At 33.7% G+C, this 18,369-nt stretch overlaps 2 protein-coding genes across 3 annotated transcripts in view; one reads left to right on the forward strand and one right to left on the reverse strand.

Annotated features, from left to right (window-relative positions):
• LOC111409810 overlaps positions 1-10,938 on the forward strand; it is a 13,764-nt gene extending 2,826 nt beyond the window's left edge. For both annotated transcript variants that reach the window (XM_023039871.1, XM_023039872.1), the window contains exons 6-12: positions 7,362-7,483; positions 7,711-7,777; positions 8,259-8,309; positions 8,553-8,605; positions 8,767-8,977; positions 9,756-9,926; positions 10,524-10,938. In XM_023039871.1, coding sequence (XP_022895639.1) covers positions 7,362-7,483; positions 7,711-7,777; positions 8,259-8,309; positions 8,553-8,605; positions 8,767-8,977; positions 9,756-9,926; positions 10,524-10,595 — 747 coding nt within the window. In that variant the 3' untranslated portion in view covers positions 10,596-10,938. The remainder of the gene's footprint in view (positions 1-7,361; positions 7,484-7,710; positions 7,778-8,258; positions 8,310-8,552; positions 8,606-8,766; positions 8,978-9,755; positions 9,927-10,523) is intronic.
• Positions 10,939-10,956: 18 nt separating this feature from the next.
• Positions 10,957-16,658, reverse strand: LOC111409809 (chloride channel protein CLC-c-like). Its single transcript, XM_023039870.1, has 7 exons — positions 16,271-16,658; positions 15,609-15,809; positions 14,695-14,872; positions 13,909-14,171; positions 13,266-13,535; positions 11,689-12,817; positions 10,957-11,436 (listed from the first exon to the last, which is right to left on the reverse strand). Exons 1-7 carry the CDS (start codon positions 16,510-16,512, stop codon positions 11,347-11,349), a joined length of 2,373 nt encoding a protein of 790 aa, XP_022895638.1. The 5' UTR covers positions 16,513-16,658; the 3' UTR covers positions 10,957-11,346.
• Positions 16,659-18,369: the final 1,711 nt, after the last annotated feature.

Here is an 18,369-nt window from a genome sequence, read left to right on the forward strand (position 1 = left end):
CCATCATTTTTTCCCACTTAAAAAAAAAAAAAAAAAAAAAAAAAAACTCATATTTGAGTTTTGTTGAACAAATGAAATCAATCAATCAGGAGAAAAATACTCAAAAACTTTTGTTAATACCTAAGAAGCACTGACACGGACACGAGTGTCTGAAACGTCACGCGATTTTTTGAAAAAGTTTCAACATGATACGTTGCCGACACGTTGATTACAATATTATTATTTTTAGTTTATTATAATTTTATAGATTTTTTATACTTATTGTATCATATATATAATGATAAATTGAAATCACAATTGACATTAAATTCATAAATGTTTCTTAATAACATAAGTTCAAAAAGTTAAAACGAAATTAATTATATTATTCCTTTTGAACCTCTTCAACATCTTCATCTCCATCATCCACAAATACTATCACTTCCAATTCTGCTTCGTCTAGAGATAAATTAAAAACTTCAAGCACACCAACATCTTCAACTGTATCAAATGCATCTCCACCGATATCCCACATTTTAGTCTCTCCTTGTGAGTATTGTGCACTCCTTCTTGAAAAGAAACGAATATTGCTATGGATGAAAACCAAATCTTTCGCATGTTTTGGAGTTAGCCTATTTCGTTTAAGAGAGTGTAAAAAGGAACAAGTGTTCCAATTTCGGTCACAACAAAACGATGAAGATGGTTGACCCAATAATTTCAAAGCATAACTTTGAAGCATAGATATGCAAACACCATAAATAACTCACCAAGTCTTCTGGTCCAAGAGGTAACAATCATGGATGGATTCAAAATCTCCAAAGTTGAGAATTTGGCATACTCCTTATTACCTGAAACTTAAAAAAAAATTATCTTCTTCTTAATCTTACAAATGATTCTTTAAATTTGGATTGATGAAATTTTGAAAAAGATGAAATAACAAAGGAAAATTTAAGTGATTTTTTTTTTTTTTTTTTTAACTTCTCTTGCAATTTTCGTAGGTTATAATGAGGAAGAATATGTATTCGACTTCTTATACAAGTTTGATTTTAGTTAAAGGGGAAATGGTACAAAATTGATTGAAATAAAATTTTACCTATTATTTTATCAAAGATTACAGCTGGAACGGATAAAAAACGTACATAACATACACTAAATGAGAAATTTTATAGGTGGTGGGCCCAACAATTTAAAATTTGCATTGGTAAAGGTAAGACTTTTCATTTCCATGACTTTTTTCAACCCAACAGTCCCTTCCTTTTCTCTTTTCTCTCTTTTTTCTTTCCTTCTCCAAATGATTGCTTCCCAGACACTTTTGCCAGTTGCATTTCTTCCCAGGTATTCAACGGTCACCGTTAATTTCTTCTCCATTTCTTCCTCCTATTTATTTTTCTTGTTGCATTTCTTCAAATTAGCTGCCTTTTCTCACCTACGACACGCTGCAAGGATCTTCGGCAGCGTTCGTGCTTCTGAGGTTGAGGTTAATACTGATATTGAAGAAATATCAATTTCTTGATGTGCTCTATAAACCTTAAATTTTTTAGTTGCATTGTTTGAAATTAATTTTTCCTACCATTCTCATTTTATCTTCTTCACAGATAGTGATGTAAATGGCTCGGCCCTTAACCTCGAGCCGAGCTCGTGGCTCATTTTCAAAGAGCCGAGTTCAAGCTCGGCTCGGCCCACGAGTTGAGCTTTGGCTCGCACCGAGCCGAGCTTTAGCTCGCGAGCTCGTCATTTTTTTTTAAATAGAGAAAAACACAAATAATGTAATGAAAACACTTTAAAAATATAAAGTGTTAAAAAAATAAAAATAATTTAACGAAGACACATTTTTTTTTTATTTCTATCATATCGTAATATTTTTTATAAAGTAAAAAATATTTATGTAATAAAGAAGAATTGTTTTTTGAAATACATTTACAAAAAATACATTTTTTTCGATTTCTTTTTAAAATAGATAAAATATAAACTCTCCTCCTTTATTCGGGCTTGGGATCAGCTACATCAATTTTAAGTAGGCGGAGTTAAAAATTGTACACGAACAATTTATTGTAACGTGTACAATTTTTTAAAGAAAATTAAATTTAACGATTAAAAAATAAGAAAATTTTGATTAATATAATTAAATCAAATATCACTTACCTGACGACATGCAATTTCAGCGTATTTATCGTATAGTCGAAAATGAGCGTCCTGCCAATCCTTCACATACATTAGCGCTTCCAAAACATCTTTTAGTCGACTTCTGACATCGGTCAATACCATTTTACTTGCACTAAAAGCAGACTCCGAAGCAACAGTGCTAACCGGAGGTGTTAGCAGATCTTTCGCAATTGCAGAAACAATTGGCCAACATCTTTCATACTTTCGCTAGAATTCAATTACTTCTTAACTTTTTTTAATTGTCCTATCTGTTGGCATATTATGATTGAAGTAATTAATTAATTCGACAGGCATCGCATTTTGAGTTGCGGTCGATGTTTGATGAGATGCAAATATAGACGATATGGTACTAGATGAACATATTGCAATTGCATTATATCTAAATGTATTAATGCTTTGTAATAAATTCATTATTTCGGCATCTTCTTCTTCAATTTCAGCCGAAGGAGTAGGTGCGGAGGCTGTGCGACAAACATTCGCACCCATTTTTTTCGCATATAAATCATACATTCCGCATAATGTTTGCTTTAAATTCTTATAGGTGATAGGTGTATCAAATGTTAAGGCTTTATTGATCTGATCAATTACGTATTTAGTTTTTGAAATATTATATCGGGGGTCCATTGCGCTGCTAAAGGAAATAACATAAGCAGTTATTCTCAAAATTTTCTAAACTTTAATTCCGTAGAAATTATAATTTCACTAAAAGTAGGATCATTTTTATATTTATGAAATATTCTTGCAATTATATAAAGGTGTTTAAGCACCATACAGCTTGTGGGATAATAAATGTCGGATAAAATCTTTGTGATCTCATAAAAGGATGTCAAAAATCGTTTAACTTTCAAAACTAAAACCCAATCGGATTCATTTAACATGCAATCGTCATAACTTCTAATGTGTTTATTGTTATAAAAGTCAGTTATTAAATGTTCGAAACCTTCACATGACTTTAATAGTAAGTAAGTAGAGTTCCATCTACAACCTACGTTACTAACAAATGTTTTAACAGTTGTCACCCCTACTTTGGTACAAAAATCTTCAAACATTTATTTTCTACTAGGAGAGATCGTAATATATACTAATGCATTCCTAATCCTTTGAAATTCATCATTTATATGTTTTAAACCATCTTGCACAATTAAATTCAAGATATGACACACAATGAATATGAAACAAATACTCACCAAAATCAGGTTGAAGTGTTCTATACAATTTATCGACGACTACCTTATTAACACTAGCATTATCAAAAGTAAAAGACCGAATTTTAGTCTCGCAATTATATTTTCTAACAATACTGATAATAGCATTATATATATTATTAGCATTGTGAGGAAACTCAATAATTCTAAAAACAATAATTTTTTTATGCATGCACTAATGTGGGTCTATATAGTATGCGGTTGCAGCTATATATGCTCTTTTATTAACTCCTTTCCATATATCAGAAGTTAAAGATATAACACCCCATATTGTTGCAAATTTATAATTAATTGTTTTGAATTATTAAAATATTGTATTGTATCGGCACGAAGAGTATTTCGACTTACCTCAACATATCTTGATTGTAGATATTCTTTCACGAATGAGACGAAGTGTTGGTTGTCTGCAATAGCTAGAGGCAATTCAATGGCGGCAACGAATTTCACCATTCCGGTTCGTGTATTGTCCTTCGAATACACTCACGTGGATAGAGGTGAAGTCTTAGAACCGGCGTTTGGACTGTCAAATTGCAATTGTGATTGACCAGCTGGAAGAAGTCCATGTCTGGTCGCACATGCTTTGTAGTGGCGGTTGAGATGGGTGGTACCAATTCTTTTTTTCCATGCCAATCTTTGTTTGCAGTATGTTAGACTCTACAAGGTTATCGACGACTTTTTCCGTTGAAATCAATTTAAAGTGATCCCAACATTTTACTTGTTTTTTGCCCTTTCGCTTTTCCCTCGAATCTGGGATGTTTAATTCGGCATCTTAGTCTTCATATTCCATTTTGGGAATGTTAATATCATCCAAATCAATTGAATTGTGGCTTCCATGACCATGAATGTGAACATCTTCAGGTATGGGTACGTCACTTAGACCGACAAATTCATTTGGAAATTGACTTTGCGTCGTCCTAGGCGATTCGCCATGTGGCCTATATCCCGTATCGAATAAGCTCTCAACAAATGAGCATTGATCCATTTGTTTGATTGTTTATGATGAAATTCAAATATAATAATTAGAAAAATAAAAATGTAGTGAGAATTGAGAATTTGATGAATTGAAATTGTAACTGAATAAACTGTAAAAAAAATGAATCGATATTGTATATTTTGCATAATATTACAAGAGAGTAAAAACTCGATAATTGATATAATAAAAGAGAGTTGAGAAATGAGAAGTGAGAATGAGGAGATAATTGATATGAAAAAAATGGGGAGTTAAGGGGGTATTTATAATAGAGGAAAAAAAATAAAAATAAATAAATCAGTGACCGGTTTCGGTCACTGAAAAATTACAAGCCATGAGCCGAGCAGCTCATGGCTCGTCGTTTTAACGAGCCGCTCGTGGGCATGGGCTTGCACTCGGGCTCACGAGCCCTATTTCGCTTGGCTCAGCTTTTTTGACATCCCTATTCACGGACAATTTCTAAGAGATATTCCCTTATAAACGAAGCATGATTGATATCTCATCCTTGAGTCCGATTTCAATAGAGACCATTGGTGCTATTTTCAATTCTTCATACTTCTTATCTTCTTTTATAATGTCGAGTGATGCTTTCTTCAATACAAAATAAATGGTACAAAAACTCAAATCCTCATCGTCCGTGTTTTTCTTATTTTTATGCAATTAATTGGTATTGAAAGTGTAGAAAATGTTAACAAAAATTTTATTCTCAAGTTAACTAGCCTCACCTTTGATTCCTTTGTGATTGGAAAGTTTAATCCCTCATTTTTTGTTGGACACTTTCTGAAGTTCGACTTGTTTATCATCAGAGTGCAACTCGATCTTGGGGTCTTCAATTGCAATTTTCATATATAAGGAATCAACGGGTCTCGGATTTTCAACTTGCACATACTTTTCTTTTTCTACTGTAGTATCATGAACGGTAACATCCTAATTATCTTGAATTACATTTTTTTAACCTCATTATCTGCCTTATAAACTTATTTCTCTTTGTTTACACTAGTGTTCACAAATTGCTCATCACATAACATCAATACAATCTTCTTATCATACCACCTAAACGCATTACTGTTATCTCAATTTATGTAAGTGGCATCTACAGTACAATACCATGAGTGTCCTCAAAGTACACGACAATCTTCAATCTCTACCACTTTACATATAATCTCATCTTTGTAGTACTTTTCAATAGAAAGTAAAATTTTACATGTCTCCATAGTTTGAATTTCTTGCCCCCTTTTTAACTTGTGAAGCTTGATAGCAAGATGAGTATTTTTCATTCTTCAAATTTAAGACTTTCACCAGTGCTTTGGATATCAAATTCTCACCACTCTCATGGTTCGTATCACGTTGCATATCGTGTTCTAAAAATCTTGTTATGCTTCAAATTCGACTCTTTTATATCTCCTAGATAGATCTTCACAGAACCCTTGGTAACTTGTGTGTACCCAAACTTAGTTGGGGCTCGAGGAAACCTCTCTAGCCACCCGTCGTTGTGTTCTAGGCTTCAACCAATATACTTAGCAGTTACGGTCTACAAATCTTTGTCAGCTGCATCTCAAATTCTTGACCAATGTTGGTTTTGTAATCCTCTGATCATCGTCGATGATTCATATAACTACCATCATAAGTAAACATCAGCTAATGGCAAACCTTGCTCTGATACCAATTTTGGTGCAGAAACGGAATTGGAATTCTTGATACAAGAATGAAGTAAAAGCTAGAAATTATGTAGGGAATAATTTTATTGTATTGAATTGAATTTATTTAAATTAAAAAGCCTTAGTATATGTAGACAAATTATTCCTTAATCTTACTAATATAAGGAAACTAATATAAAATTGTAATCTAAAAGAAATTAGAAATCCTATTCTAATTAATAAAGAAAAGAAATCCTATTCTAAACAACAAACTTCTTAATGTAAACATCTAACTTTTACCCTATTTACTATAGGATTGTCCTACATCATTTCTCCTCTTCCTTTTTTCGTTCTTGAGGCAGGGAACTTACTGTTCATGGATAAAATTGGAAGCGCATTTGAGTATCTTTTTTTTATTGTGGTTAGAAATTATGTGATATGTATTCTTTGATTTTGTAGTCCTTATCTGTGTGTTTTATGTGGATATGCTCTCATATTCTTCCAACAAGTCAATCTCTGGCTACCATTTAGAATCTGTTTTCGATTATTCAATGACCCCAATTTAATTGTTTAATCAGACACAAAAGTTTAGGTAAAGGAAATATAGCTGGATGGCTAACTTTAGACCACTGTTCTAAACAGCGTGCATTGGTAGCGCCAATGCGCGATGTGCGGCGGAAACGTCAAGCCAAGTAGCTTGGCATCTTTTTTAGCGGTCAACAGCAATCGTTGACCTCTAATGCCCACCTAAGTGTGGTTATGTGCGCCTAGGCATCCATAATTATCTTTTTTATTTTATTTTTCACAATTTTTCTAAGTTAAAACTTAAATGTTGATTTCTTCACTTCGTCGGTTCTAAATTCAAAATAGTCGCTTGAAGTTTTGAACAAAGGAAATCTCCAAAAATTCCTATTTATTTACTATTTAATGTTTATATTTGGAACTTATATTTTTGTTGAAAATTTTGGAAAAATGTATAAATTTCCTATAAATTTGTTTTACATGTTTGGCAGGTATTATTTTTAATTATTAAACAATTTTTCGATTGATTAAAAATTAAAATAATATTAAAAATAAGAAAACGCTTTTTTAGGCCTATGCCTCGCCCAGCCCATAGCTTGGCCTCTACACATCGCCACGCATTACGCCTTTTAGAACACTGCTTTAGACATCAGGTTCTCCAGCTCTCCCACTCTTCTCATATACCAGAATCATGCTGCCACCTGCAATAACCAATTCACTACAAATTCCAAAAACCCTAATTGCGGCACAACTGTTATCAAGCCAAAATGTTCCTACATTAAGGTTTCATAGAGTTGTATCTTGTTTGAATATCTTTTGGTTGCATAAGTATTTTTCTTTTAAATAGTGCCAGATAATCACAGTAGCATATCTTCGTCTTGCCAGTTTCAGGTTTCATCACTGCACATCACTTTCCCTTCTGCAAATGAGTGGGACAAGTTGAAGGAGAAAGGTTTTCTACAGAGGATTGGAATGCAGTATCACTGGAAAAATCGAAACTATAAAAGGTATATAACTATTTATATGTAGATGCTTATTTGGTTCATGGTATTCGCTTTATTATTTGATATTAATAGATAAAGTAAACCAACCTTGTTTTTCATTCAATGCCACAAGAATCTTACTGTTGGGAGTAAGATTGTCCTTGTTTGTAGTTTTCAATCTGAATGTAAACATTGTGTTAATATTTCAGGTTGTCTTGTTATTTCTAATCTGATGTTACTGTTTAATGCAGTTTTGATGAGTTTTTGATGGACATGAAGCAAAGTAAAAGGAAAAATATTCGTCAAGAGCGTAAGAAGGTTTGGGTTTTCATTTTATTTTTCTTTTGTCTGTTGATCAATGGAAATAGAAGGATGCAGAGTCGGGTAAACTGTTGGTACAAGGACCTCAGTATATGAACCTCGCATGAAAATAAAAGGAGGCCTCAGATTTTCTACTGAAGTCTTCCAAGCATGAATCATTACACTATTGTGGTTCAAAGATAGAACAGTAGTTGTATATAGAACAGTAGTTGTATATACAGAGAAACCTCCTGGACAGGATCAGAGCAGATTCTGTTTCCTAGTATCTTAGGAAGCATTATCTTACTTTATGACCTTTTGAAAGGATTATCTAACTTTATGATTATAACTCATAAAAGCTGCGACTATTGGTCAAGAAAACTCACAGTTGTGTTAGGAAGAGTATATTTTGGGAAGAGCTAGTTGCTTCCCTTTATGTTCTTTTATCTGTAAAGGATGTTAACTTAGTTCCATGTTAAAGCAAAATTCCCTCCTGCAGATATCGGCCCAGAATTTAACCATGAAGCGTCTAAGAGGATGTGAAATTAAGGTATATATTGCATCACAAACAATTCTTATTTTCCTCAATGATGAAGATGATATCTGTAGTTAATGCTGGTGGGCTTCTATCTTTTCATAAAAATGAGATTGCATTATTTCTGTAAGAGTTGATATCTATATGCCTTAACTCGCGGAAAAAAATATTAAATATTAAACTACTTTCTGAATTTTCATTTAGTATTTTGTATCCTCAAGTTCTCACTTTTGTTTGTCTAAAAATGCGTGTTGGCAGGCTAGGCACTGGGATACCTTCTATGAGTTCTACAGGAACACCACAGATAATAAGTTCAGTGTGTTTTGTTCAACCTTTTATTTCATTGTTGATTTTTTTTTTTTTTTTTTTTTGAGCCAGCATTATGTCAAGCATTCCGTTTCTTGCAGATTGCATATTGTGGAAAAAAGATTGGAATTTTAGCTGAACACATGCTTTTTGTTATTGTCTATAGGTGGGGTAGTGCTTATTTAACAAGAGACTTCTTCCACAATATGGCTTCAAAAATGGGCGACAATGTACTACTTGTTGCTGCTGAAGAAGGGGAAGAACTTGTTGCAGCAGCCCTTAATCTTATTGGAGGAGATACGTTATATGGGAGATTATGGGGATGTCACCCAGGTGTATATTATCCAAATTTGCATTTTGAAGCCTGCTATTATCAGGTTCTGAATTTACTCTCTGCTTTTATCTGTAAAGTTATATCCCTTGTGGGCAGTATCAGGTAGTAACATTATCTACATAAATGATAAATGTCGCGTCTTGTGAAATTTTGATCTCTTTTTTTTTTTTTTTTTTTTTTTTTTTTTTTTTTTTTTGAGCCAGCATTATGTCAAGCATTCCGTTTCTTGCAGATTGCATATTGTGGAAAAAAGATTGGAATTTTAGCTGAACACATGCTTTTTGTTATTGTCTATAGGTGGGGTAGTGCTTATTTAACAAGAGACTTCTTCCACAATATGGCTTCAAAAATGGGCGACAATGTACTACTTGTTGCTGCTGAAGAAGGGGAAGAACTTGTTGCAGCAGCCCTTAATCTTATTGGAGGAGATACGTTATATGGGAGATTATGGGGATGTCACCCAGGTGTATATTATCCAAATTTGCATTTTGAAGCCTGCTATTATCAGGTTCTGAATTTACTCTCTGCTTTTATCTGTAAAGTTATATCCCTTGTGGGCAGTATCAGGTAGTAACATTATCTACATAAATGATAAATGTCGCGTCTTGTGAAATTTTGATCTCCTTACTGACTCATGGGAATATGTCATAATCTTTTCTTTTCACGCGATCTTTAGCTTGATGTTTACATAATCATGGTATAAGCCGTATTAATCTGAAAAAGGCTCGCTAATAAACTTGGTTTTTCTTCACATGCGAACAAGCTATTATATAGATGGAAAAATAAACTTCCTGAAACCTGGATTGATGTTGATGCTGCAGGCAATAGAAGCAGCTATTGAACTTAATCTTGACAAGGTAGAGGCTGGAGCTCAAGGTGAACATAAAATTCAGAGGGGTTATCTGCCAGTGACAACCTACAGCTGTCACTACTTTCTGGATGCAGAGTTTCGTAAAGTCATTGCAGATTTCTTGGCTCGGGAAGCAGCTCAGGTAATTTTATTATATTTTAGATATGTCCATCAATAACCATATGATACTGCTTAATTTAAGACTCATTTTTATTTCTTATTCTTAATTCTGGTGTATGTCCTACAAGTGAGTCTGTCTGATATTTATCCTAAAAGACTTGTCTTGAACTACCTCGAGTGGAAGCTTAAGCCATTAGAGACAACAAATGTATTCGGTTATCTTGGAAGCCAGACACTTTTTTATTGATGATGCATCTTTCTGAATTATGTTGTAGTGTAAATCTCTAGGCTGCAATTATGAAAGGTGCAATTAGTCTTATCTCTCTAGCTGAACCTATGAAACTGAGATGGACCGAGCTTGAAAATATTAAGGTGTGAAAGTTCGATAAAATAGAAAACTGCAGTTACCTTTCTTCCCTCTGAACTGAGCAAGATGAACTTAACTTCATTCCACCTTGTCAATTTTCTCTTGGTAGTCGTTATAAGTCTTCTAGTAGGGACCTGAATCAGAATAAACTCATTCTGCGTTCTTTTGAATTTCGTATCGCTTATCAACTATAGTTTCTTTTGAATTTCGTATCATCGTTTCTCAACTATAGTTCACTGAATTCTTCTACAGATTAAACTTGTAATGAAATTACTGCATGATTCTGGACCGTTCAAGGACAACGTTTCAAGTGTTGAAGCATGAGATCTTCGTGGGCTGAAGAATATAGAACACTCGTCATGGTAGCTGCTTCTTAGAATGGGGGCAATCTTCAGATATGAGGTGGTGATAGCTACATTGTGCAAGACATGTTTGGTTGAAGCGAAAATAGTAAAGAAAAAGAAGTTGGAACGGTTGCCTGTTGTATTTTCCAGTCACATTTAGCACTGGATACCAAACATGTTTAGATATATGTATGTGGTAATGTGACATCTTCTACCCTTGCATTCCACGGATTTGTAAATAATTATGTAAAAACTGTATGTATGTAAACTGAAATAACCATTCTCCATTTGGGAAATCCAAGTGCTCATGTTTAATGTCATAATTGAATACAATGGCAATCTCGCACAAGACATTTTCTCATTCAATTTCAAAAACATCCATACAGAAATTTTTATGAATATTTTTCTATCAGCTTGCCAAAATGCCAACCTTTTGCAACAGTCAATTAAGAGTCTACAGTTCACAACAAAATTGAAATACGGTGAAGAAATTATTACGCCAGCCAAGATGATCTTATCTTGAACCAACCCAATTGCCAAGTTCAATAAAAGGTTCGCTTTTATACAATAATCACACCATAATATTTGTCTACGAGCTCGATAAATCTGAAGGAATGTGCATATGATTGTTGGAAGTGAATCCTTGCAATAAGCCAGCCAAAGTTCATGGACAGATAAAAATGTCAAGTGATCGAGCAGATGGACCGAATAACGTTCACTTGCCTGTGTAGCTACTTGTGAGGAATAATATGCGGGTAGAGTCCCAACACATGCTCTGGCATAAAGTCGTGCCGTGTCAAGATTCCTACAATTGGAGGTCTCTGCAGATTATAGAAAAGAAGTTAAGGTTGCAAAGAATTCTAAACCTCATCAGTAGACTGTGCAACTATAGTATGGGAAAAAGCTGCTTCTTGATATAAGAAATACGGGATTTCTGAAAGGATCTGAAAACTTAAACCTGCAGGGTGAGGTGCGAATTTAACCGAGTGGATTTAGTTTGCTAACATGAGAAAATAAGAGAAATATTGCCGGTACCTCGTTCAGATAACAGATAATACAACAACATTTCTTACCCCAGGTGTCTTTGGGACGACACACAAGTGTCTGAGACCAAGTTGTCGAAAGAGGACTGAAGCTTTGGCAAGGGACATAGTCTCTACTACTGTGTAAGGAGATGTATTTGTAACTGGATGGAGATCAACATACATCTCCATTTCATCATCACTGATGTCCAAATCCTCCAAATGAAGCCCCTTACCAGATCCTGGTTTAGCAAAATCGAAGGCATGAAACATCCTTAAAAATTCTGATCCTGTCAATACCTGATTCTTTGCAAATTTTTTTCCTTTTAGCAAAACAAGTAAGTGAGACCTCAAAACCAACCCGCATAGTTCCGGTGCATCTGAGAATGGTGGCTCATCAATAACTGGAAACCCATTATGTCCTGTCATCCTTAGAGCATGCAATATATTACTCACTTTCTCGACACCAGAAAATGTAATCAACGGACCTGAGCATACATCCCCAGCGACCAGCTGCCTCATGTATGGTTCAGCATGCGCTTCCATGTAAGGCAAACCCTTCATCTCCACTATTTGGTCATAGACCCCCTTGTTGAAACTGTCAGCTACAGTCTTCGAAATAAGAAGAACAAGCATCACCAATGGCAGCATTAATAGATCATTGGTAAGTTCCAGGAGTATAATGCAAAGCGAGACCGTCATTCTCATGGTGCCACCAAGAAAGGAGGCGGCTCCAAGAAGAGCAAAGAGACCAACATCAAGATTCAAGGTCGAACCCAAAAGTCTCCCAACAAAGCGCCCATATGAGGCTCCAGCGAGTATGACAGGAATAAAGAGTCCAGAAGGGACAGCAATTCCATAAGTAACGATACCAAGAAAATAAATAGCAACAAAGAAAATAAATAGTGTAGAGAGTTTAAATTCATCTTCATTCGTTGAACTAAATAAATTGCGGATGGCATTATCGCTGGTGTTGAGGAAAATGGAGGCCAGATCATTGTAGTATCCTGGTTGACATTGAAAACTTCTGTACTTTCCGAAGCGGCCAATGGTGGGACATTCCTTCTCCATGCCGATGGGGCAGGACGTACACTTTATAAGCCAAGGAAGGCCAAAGGCACAACAAGAAGTCAGAAGGGAAACTGTAATGACAAGTAGAACCTTGAAAACAGGACCTCTCCTACAGGAAATTGTTAAAAATAAAAAAAGAGGATTAACATTCAAATATGATACAGATAAATATAAAATTTACTGCATTCAGAGAAATCTAATTCCAAATATGAATTCTCTCTCCAAAGATAAAAATAATTCACTGCATTCTGAAAATTCTGATTCCAAAATATTTGAATTTTCTCCTATGATTAGAGCCAAAACTAAAATAGGACTTCCTATAAAGGGAAGAAAAGCAGGTGCATTTCAGATAAATAAGACAATTTTAGTTAAACACGTGTTTATGAATAGTTTGTTCATCTTAATGTAATAAAGCTAAAATATTGCTGTCATGCTTCAGGAAAAAATCTCCCTAATGACCAATAGATATGGTGTTTATTAGTGTAAAACATATTTGAATGGTCCTATATGGACCAAACTATATTACTACATAAGAGAAAGGGGTTAACAGGCATTACTCGTTGATGATGCTATACGTTCTAAGGACCTTATCTACAAGATAATTGTAAAGGCTTCCAAAAATGCCTCCAAGAACCCCAATTAACATAATGGCGAGTAGATCTGGAGTATTATAAGAAGGATCTGCTGAATTGACATCAAACATGATCAAACCTCCCTGTCCAAATAATCCACATTTTCCACTCCGACAAATTTCTATTAGAGATCTCACTACCATAGCTACAACAGCAGTTGTGAAGAAAGTCCTCCAAAGAAGCGCACTCCTCCACCTATAAGTAGACAATGGGCAAATAAGTTTCTTTAAGAGACACCACTTAAAGGGATGATGCAAGTTAAAACCAGCTCATATAACCAGATTTTCCAATCAATTATATGTATTCCATTTTTCTTGTATATTTTTCAGCATGGCCATAAACTCAGATGCATTTGAATTATCTATTGAAAACCCAGTATACAAAAAATGAAAAAGCAACTTGTACCATTACTTTTTAAAATATTTAAGCAGTTATTTTTCTCCCCTGTGCATGCGCTGTGAAACTCACGTCTTAAACATCCTTGAATGGATAAATGAGATGATTGGCTTAATTAACTCATATCCTTTGATTGAAAAGTATTTGTTCAATTTACAATGGTGCTTGTTACCATGAAGCTGCCTCTTCAAGAGCAAAAAGAACACCTCCAACAGGGGAGCGGAAAGCAGCAGCGACACCAGCAGCAGCCCCACAAGTAATCAAATCCCTTCGGTCTCGATCATTTTTAAAGTACCTGAGCCACTTCCAAGTCAAATGATACTTGCGAGAGCCTCCCTGTCCAAGAAAGTTGGCTATGCAGGCACCAGTGTGTACCATGGGTCCTTCCTTACCCACAACAAATCCAGCAGAAACTCCAAAAATGGAACCAAAAATCTACAAGAATCGACATACTAAAGATATAAGTTGTTATGGATTGCATAGATACACAGAGTGGCAAAGGATGACATAAACTTCAAGTTTATGGAGAATAAGTCTTTGCCTTTTTTTCGTTGTAGAATTATGCATATGTAATTAACTATTTCCTTGAAAATTTGTCTATGGAATATGTGCATTATAAGAAAATATTAACTGAAGACCTGGGGAAAGCATTTTATTACGTATTCAAAAGTAATTCATTCCTAGATATAGTATGTGTATAGACCACAGTCCAGTTTGAACTATGTTTAGAAGCCAACAGCTTCATTTCTGAATTCATAATTGTCTTAGGGTGCAGCTGCAAAACAGCTTGCCTCTCTTAAAACATCTGTAACTTTTATGGACTAGAAACTATCACAACTTTCCACTTATTTCATTCAGCATATTGATAATAAATTAAGAGAGGAAGGCATGTGCATGCGTGGGGAAAGTGAAAGACTATGCTGGGAATTGGAAAGAATACTGGAAAGATGTTAGCCACCTTGACAAAAAGGGTACTCGGAGCCAAAATGGAATGACCATCTACACCATTCAGATATGCTTTCACCTCAGGTATGCCAGACCCAGCGGCCGCAGGGGCAATGAATGCACAGAGTGCCGCAGCACAAATAGCAAGAATCATATTCAGTCCTGCAAATGCTGCAAATGCCTGATAATACCTGCACTGGGATAAAAAAAAAAATAGTTCACTCTTTTCAACCAATTATGAAATACCACACAAGAGAGAGATTTAAGTTAAGTACAAGGAAATCATTTTTTCTGCCAATTACAATCATAACAATAAAGTGAAAGAGAAAACAAGGTAAATGACATCTATAGTACAAAGGTCTCTTAAAGCTCTTTTAAACATTCCTGAATATTTCTAAAACATTCTAAAGATCTGTTTATAAATTCAACTTATGTCAAATGTAATTATTAATTTTGAAAGACCTCCTGAGCCTTTTCAACATGTTTCCCACACCCAATTCAAAACGTTTCATTTCCATTTCTGCCCCCAATTATAAAGAGTTTCTTGGAAATTATGGCTAAGTACATTACATTAACATAAAAGGATTATTATACAACTCAACCTTATAAGCACCAATGCAGTGTCACTCTCCATGTTAAAGTATTTCACTACAGCAAAGCAAATATCAAACATTGGGTAGGGGTGCACAACAGAACGGGCACTGTAAGGTTTGTAGGAGCTGTTAGAATATATGATTATATGATATTGCATTAAAATTCGCTTAAATTAGTGTTATGAACCCAATATTCAAGGATAAATGAAAGCCAGTGTTACAGAGAAGTAATTGGAATGTGATGATGCCAATAATTTTGCATCAAGAACCAAAGGCTCGTTGAATTTGATATGAATCTAGAGTGTTCTGTATCTAATAAAAAAATTGGGCTTACTTATCATTAAGCATCAGATTGCCAATGAGCAGAAGCTTGTAACCAGCAATATTCTCGACTGCTAGGTTATTCAAGAAGCCAACAAGACCAGTGCTTAACCCAATGAGAAGGGCAAGTGTCCATTTGAGAAAAAGATACTGAATAATGTGAACCCTTCTCCTAGATCTCCAGTCTTGCTTAAAGATTTCATTCTCAACAAACCTGCAAAAGAAATTGTCATTGAATTAAATCCCTGGACATATGGTTGTTACTAAGTAGTTTTGAAAAATGAAGAGACCATCTAACAGTGTTAGCATATCATTATTAAAATCAACCTGCAACGATTCCAGTATAAAATGAGAAAAATTTGCTTGTTTTTGCAGTCACGTCAATAGGCAAAATTCCATTCATCTTTACTAACAAAACACCAGAATTATTTTCAGTATTAATTAAGAGAATGAAGCTTTACAATACTATAGGCTTCACAACACAATTACTAAATATAGTCCATAACATGTATGAATTATAGCATAAGAAAAATATAAATAATTGAGTATGTTTTATGCTCTGACGTAAAAATTAAAATTATATAATACCGAAAGTTCTAAAATGGATCCGAAATTCGAAAAGCCCAAAGAGAATCATACAAAAACAGCTGAAGCGTAATAAAATTGAATTCATACTCGTAATCTAAGCTTTCGATTGGGCAAACATTAGCCCCAATGATGGCAATCTGAGAAGTATTATTGACTCTACTCTTCAGTAACACCTCTGTCAGGGCTGCTTCTCTCTGTATATACGACGACACGTTGCTCTCATTTCGTTCATCCACAACACCAACACCAACACCACCACAACCACCTCTTCCGCCGTCATTCTCAATATCAGCTTCTTGACTAAAATCATTATAATTGTTTCTATCCATTAACTCAACAAAATGATATGCTCAGAATCAACTGTGTTTTGCAGATTGTAGAATGAAAACATACAGATATGAATTAGTTTGTATGAACGAGAATGGATAGAGTTCAGAGTGAGAGCGAAAGCAATAATAACATTCTAATCCGCCAAAATTAGTTGTAGACATTTATTCAATTCAAAATTAATATTATGATAATAATAATAATAAAGATAAATTGCAATATTAGTCCCTAATTTATTGTCTCAATATCCAATTGGTCTCCATTAATTAAAAAGAAGCAATTTGGTATTTAAACTGTTATTAAAGTTACATAATCAATTTTTTTTCTTTTGTCTATTGGTTAAATTTTCAGGGGCCTCTTGAATACATGTTTGGCTTTAAATCTCTCCGAGTCGGAATAAACGATGATATAGAATAAAATTAAACGTCTTCATAATCAAAAACTAATTAGAGGACTATAATGAATATACGCACATAATCTAGTATGATGGAAACAATATGCTATATTAGTTAAATGATGGTACTTATATTTGCATATATAAATGAAGGAAGCTCCCTCTAATTTATGTAATAAAAATAGAGTATTTAACATTACTCGTGCAAGGCACTAAGTGACGTTAAATGAGAGATATAGTTAAATCAGTTATATATTTTTACTTTTAATTGAACTTATTAAGTAGTGTCAACTGATGTTGTAGCACTAATATTGCGATAAGAAGCGCTATTTCATATAATAAATACTTCGACAAAAATATGTGCACGCGAATTTATGAAGATTTTTGAATGATTATAAAGAAATGATATACTAAGCCCCAATTTGATGGAGATTAAAATGTATAATTAAAAAGTTATGGATCCTATTAATTATGTGGTTAAAATTAAATGTTGATTTTAATTTAGATAAAAATTTCAAATTTTAATTCCTACCAAATCGGGACTAAGTGTTGATTGAAATATTAATTAATCCAACAAATTTAATTTAATTTATAAGACCCAGAAAAAGATTACACATCAATTAATTGATGTATCATGTCACTATCATTTAGCATACACTAAATTATTTCTTATTAATTATATGTGTACACGCATTTAATGAATATAAATAAGTGCACGGTGCACATATGCTGAAAAATGATTCAATAAGCACACTACTAATCAACGATGACATGCTATACCAATTATTTACATTATTAAAATGTTCGTGGTAGGTCCTATAATTAAACGACCTATCAATTAATTGATTTGTCATAATTATATTGTGGGAAGTGTTACATATATATAATTGTTTATGTAATGGTGTTCATAATTACACGTGTCACTCGATCCACCCTTTAATTCAAATATCACACATGTACATCAATAACCGAATGATTGTCACATCACATTATGAACACCATTATGTGAAATAATTATGTACAAGTACAAGTAGAATTTTCCTTATATTGTTTAGCATAAACTAAACATATCTACTAAGCATACATGGGATATTAATTAATCGTTAAAATAATTTATAACGGGTCATAAAAATTAAATAATCCATCAATTAATTGATCAAACGTGTCACTATTGTTTAACTTAAATAAAACAATGATGCATAGTATAACATTTCTCTACATATGCAATTATGCATATAACATATAGAATGTTAAAGATAATTTAATTTAAAACTTTATTAATAAATTGTTTAAGGAGAAGTTCTATGTATTTCATAACTTTAAGTTAATATTAAATTGTTTTGATTTGTTATTCATCGAATTGGTCAAATCTTACCTCGTCATGAATGTTAAATTGCATAATAAATTTACAATTAATTACTCATGATAAGTTGATCCCAATTAACGAGGATTATATTATATTGTA

Source organism: Olea europaea, chromosome 15 (assembly GCF_002742605.1).
Source record: "Olea europaea var. sylvestris chromosome 15, O_europaea_v1, whole genome shotgun sequence".
Classification (NCBI taxonomy): domain Eukaryota; kingdom Viridiplantae; phylum Streptophyta; class Magnoliopsida; order Lamiales; family Oleaceae; genus Olea; species Olea europaea.